We start from the raw sequence: 5,000 nt of genomic DNA on the forward strand, positions 1-5,000 counted from the left end.
GCATGAGCTTGCAGATCGTCTATTTTGACCGAATTTGGAATGACCTAAATGTACTGTGTATATAGGGCTGAAGTGGTTACTGCATGTTTTGTAATAATAATACAAATCTACTGAAATTTGGAAATACTATACTACCATACCACCGACCGACCGACCGACCGACAGACAGACAGACAGACAGACAGACAGACAGACAGACAGACAGACAGACAGACAGACCGACGGACCGACGGACGGACGGAAGGACGGACGGACCGACGGACCGACGGACGGACGGAAGGACGGACGGACGGACGGACAGACAGACAGACGGACGTACAGGAGTTCTTAGGAGGACCGTTGATCTTGGTCCTGGGATAATTATTATCTGCATCCTCATAGTAGGTATCCTCCAATGAGTTACTAGTACTGCAACCTAGAGGAGACGAGAGGAGTAGAGAGGAGAGGAGACGAGTAGGAGACGAGAGATGTGTGTGTGACAGAAGAAGAAGAATTACTGATGCATCTGTGGATAAATGGCAACTACTGATTTGTGGGTTAAAATAATCAGTCAAATAATCCCAATTAAAATGTATCTAAAACACAAGAGATACAAAATAAAACATTTCTTGTTAGGAAATGATGACACGACATGGTTAATCCAGAAAAACTGGGGGAAAAAAACATGTTATTGTGTGTGTGTGGTGTGGACTAACTATGCATGGTGGTACTGAAGTACTGAGGGGTGGAGCCAGGGTCCAGGGGAACCGCCTCCTCATAGTAATCGTCAGGGAGTGGCGTGATCGGCACGGGAGGAGGGGGCGTGTCCGTAGGTGTCTGGGGAACCGACCAATCACAACCACAGGTCAAACCCAATGGTTCAAACAGGCTGTTAATATTATGATAACTCCTGCAAGCCGAAGAATGTATCAGAGAATACAATATTATCCCTTTTAGATATGTTTATTACGATTTTGTTTACAGTTAGTATAAGTATAGCAGATCTTCATTCAGTAAGCTTCAGTTCAAGTATAAAACGGGGCTAAAGCGGTCAGACAGACAGACAGACAGACAGACAGACAGACAGACAGACAGACAGACAGACAGACAGACTTACAGATTTATTCAGGTGAGTTTTCTCTTCCTCCTCTTTCTGCTGTTCTTTCTGCTCTACGGGGGACGCACTGAGCATGTGCAAATCACAGTCTGGTGGAGCAACAAGAAGGTTAGTCACCTTCACCATCACCATCATCACCATCATCACCATCATCATCATCATCATCATGAACTGAGATGAGAAAAGACCAGACAGTTATATTTATAACATATGGCGATAATTATACTGCGCGATTATACGTTTATTTCCGCCCACAAATAAGGCATCTCTGGCGAGAGCCTCTCATTATGTGGTTCTATATCCTCTGTGATCGCCATTGATTTATGCTCACCGAAATCCTCAAACAGCGACTCTACGAAGCTGGTGCCGTTGCTGTACAGACAGCTGTTCATGTAAACGTCGGAGCCGTTCCCTGGAGGAGGAATTAGAGGAGAGAAACATGAAAAAACAAACACCAACACACTGTAGTCTCTGAGACCGGTAATCTCAGAAAACTGGACTTGAGTTACACAATTGCACTGTTCTGTTCACTATTTCTGTCTACACACCAAATCTCTTCAAAAATAGCAGATACACAAGCTTGTAGATCTGCTATTTTTGGTTAATCCCCCCCTCCACCCGCATAAATCACCTCTCTCTCTCTCTCTCTCTCTCTCTCTCTCTCTCTCTCTCTCTCTCTCTCTGGTTGCAACAGCGGGTCAGACCCAGAGAACAGCTTCATCAGCACCTTCTGAACATTCTGTTGTCCAGTGATTCTCAACCTTCCTTCATTTGAAGGACCCCCAGTTTGACATGCATTATGTAACAGACTCCTACTGTGTGTGTGTGTGTGTGTGTGTGTGTGTGTGTGTGTGTGTGTGTGTGTGTGTGTGTGTGTGTGTGTGTGTGTGTGTGTGTGTGTGTGTGTGTGTGTGTGTGTGTGTGTGTGTGTGTGTGTGTACTTAATTCTACGCACACTACTGAGGCAGTGAGGGTACATAGCCTATGTACATTTTGGACAGTTTACTTTTTATACATGTTGTTGACATAGTATTAGTGCACTTTGACTACACTTATATCTAGACCTGTTAAAAGGTCTTCCACCATGCTAATTCCCGGCCAGTCCAAGTGCTGAGGGCCAAGCAAGATTTCTGTAGTGTACCTGGTACACGGTTTCCTAATCCATCTAATTAGTAATAATTAGTCAATTAGCCTCGCAAAACCCACTATCACCATCATTGGTGAAATCACATTTTGCAAATTGTGTTCTTGTTAGATCCTTGTTTATATTTGTGGCTGATTTGGGGATTACTGGCTTACTGGTTTGAAATGTAGAACATTTTGGTTTGTTCAAAAGAGGGGACACTTATCTGGTCTTTAGACTGAGCTCTGTTTGTACAGAGAAAATAAAAGGCTGTTGCGATTCCTACCATGAGCTGCTGTTTTCAGTTAGGACAGCTGTGGGCTTACCGGTATCTCAGACAGCAAAACACACAAGCCTCTCTCTAGCACAGGGACATGTTATGCAACTTATCTTATGGGTACGTTTGCCAACGCTCCCTGACTAGCCAGAAGACCTTCTGAATCAGCTTTAGTTTTCTGCATTGTAACAAACCCACGATTTACTGTGGGGTCTATTGACCTTAAATTAAACAGAATTATAATATCCCAACAGTAGTTCAGCTGCTTGCTAGATTTTTGAGTGGTGTAAACCACTCCTACAACTGGCTTTGTTAGTTTACGTGTCTGTCTGTTCGTACCAAAAAATGAGCATGGTTGCTATGGTCACCCAGTTCATTGGCCGGAATGAGACATTACGTCACTGACATTACGTCAGTGACCACAGCTGATCAGGCTATATAAGACATTGCGCCACTCAGTTCACACGGGTGTGATTTTTTTAATTTAGAGTTTGCATTCATCCCAAAGGGAAATTCCTCTTTCCTTTCCTGTCGTTCCCTCCATGGCGGAGGTCTGGGTTCGGATCCAGCCACAGAACACCACTTCTGGGAGCTTGCTGGAGATTTGCTGCTTGTTCAAGAACACACAGTCATTTACCGTTGTCCTTCCTCTAATTCCTCTAATTCTGATCTTACAGCATCAAAGCCCGTTATCCTCTCACATCCATGCTTCTATCCTCGCCTTCATCCTTATATGGCAGAGAGAGATAAACAAGGATCTACCATGTCTATCCCTGGGCTAAACAAAAGCCATGGGCTTTGTCTTGTGCACTGGAGGCCACTGTTGGTCACATATCATGATTGGAATCACAACCAACTTCATTTCCCTTGTGCACACAAATATGCTAGGAACTTGAAGATACACAGACATTCTGTAAGGGAAAATCCCTGACTTCAACCACGTTCAACATGTTGGCCATAAGACAATTTAATTGTAAAAGATTAAAATAAAATGTTTCAAAATTGTTTCAAAATTTCTCAACAGACTTTTTCTTTCGTCGTCACGCCTCAGTTCAGAAGAGCTCTCTGTGGACGTCACGCCTCAGTTCAGAAGAGCTTCTGCATCCTGGCCAGTAACTCTGTGCCAGGCCTTAACCCTGACCTACAGTAAGACTAAATCAATGCCTCACCCCTATTAGGTGTTGCTGTATTTGCAGCTAGTTGGCAAGTGTTGGGTTTTGAATTGGCTTTTCAATAAGAGAACCAATATGGATTGACAGCATGAGTGTTTCTCAAGCCTGTTTGCCTGGCTCAGAAATACACCAGAGGTGATTAACTGTGAGTTTAAAACGAAATTGCTGGCCTTATGTTCAATGTTCATGGAAGTATTGGGCCCAAGTATTTTATCCAAAGCACTTTACAAGGATTGTGCATTAATACATTCACCCATTCACACACACATTCATACACAGATCGCAGAGGAAACCATGCAAGGACACTTTCACAGTAACTCTTGGGGAGCCCAGGATTGAACTTGGAACCTCGCGGTTCCCATCCGGCTGCTCTACCGGCCACTCTATACCCTTGAGCCACTGCAGCTCCTACTGTATGTGAGAATATCATTATATGAACTTAACTATATTGTATAGTGTGTGAAGAACCGTTCTTGGGATAGCATAGTTTAAATAAAGGAATTTAATCTCTCCTTCCCTCTCTCCATCCGCTCTACCTTTGGGCTGCAGTGTCTCCAGGAGGTTGCGTACGGAGGCCATCTTGTCTGCGGTGGCAGGGCTGACCTCCTCCTGGTCCAGCATCTTCAACAGACCACCGAGCTCGTTCACTAGACGCTCCATCACTGCTGAATGACCACAACAAACACACCGGGATATTAGGGGACAAAAAGCTACACACAGAACATTTACGATAAAAGACTTATGGCCATGTAGATCGGGCTTCAGTGTCTTGCTCCATGGCCATTCCCTGTAGCTTAAAGCTGAAGTTTGTTCTTAGTTAGGGCTGCAACAGTTAATCAAATAAAAAATAACTTTAACCAAATAATCGTTTGAATGTTTTTGCTATGTTGTATGACGAATCAAAAAGAAGATTTGTGAGAAAATAATTGATTGTTACAGGCCTAGTTTGCTTCTCAAATGTAGTAAAAAAACAAACATATTAAACAAAACAAGATAAAAACATAAACAAGGCAAAAACATAAAGAAGATATAGCTTCAGTACAATGTGATAAAGAAAATATACACTTCTGACATATGTAGATAAATGATGAACTACAGTATCACTAGGTTAAGGATATTCACTCAATGCATGTGTGAAAATGTGCAACGGTGCGGTCATGTGACAAAGGAGCAGCATTAGAGTCCTCCAGCTGTTTCAGGGTCAGCTCTGTGACCTGCCTGTCACACCACATCTCTCTAGCCACCCTGCCACGCTGAGGCAACACAATTACACACTGATGTTGTCACCCCACCCCACCCCACCACGCACGCACGCACGCACGCACGCACGCA

The 5,000-nt window shown here is 43.7% G+C and overlaps 1 protein-coding gene across 4 annotated transcripts in view; it reads right to left on the reverse strand.

Moving 5' to 3' along the window:
* The window catches only part of LOC306927522 (actin filament-associated protein 1-like 1), a 34,403-nt gene that overhangs the window by 21,692 nt on the left and 7,711 nt on the right, over positions 1 to 5,000 (reverse strand). For 3 of the 4 annotated variants that reach the window (XM_079507286.1, XM_079507284.1, XM_079507283.1), the window contains exons 2-6: positions 4,205 to 4,333; positions 1,428 to 1,508; positions 1,097 to 1,185; positions 696 to 816; positions 320 to 415 (exon numbers count right to left, since the gene is read on the reverse strand). In XM_079507286.1, coding sequence (XP_079363412.1) covers positions 320 to 415; positions 696 to 816; positions 1,097 to 1,185; positions 1,428 to 1,508; positions 4,205 to 4,328 — 511 coding nt within the window. In that variant the 5' untranslated portion in view covers positions 4,329 to 4,333. The remainder of the gene's footprint in view (positions 1 to 319; positions 416 to 695; positions 817 to 1,096; positions 1,186 to 1,427; positions 1,509 to 4,204; positions 4,334 to 5,000) is intronic. The other variant, XM_079507285.1, reaches the window with a different exon arrangement.

The sequence above is a fragment of the Electrona antarctica genome (genome assembly GCF_951216825.1).
Source record: "Electrona antarctica genome assembly, chromosome: 8".
Lineage (NCBI taxonomy): Eukaryota > Metazoa > Chordata > Actinopteri > Myctophiformes > Myctophidae > Electrona > Electrona antarctica.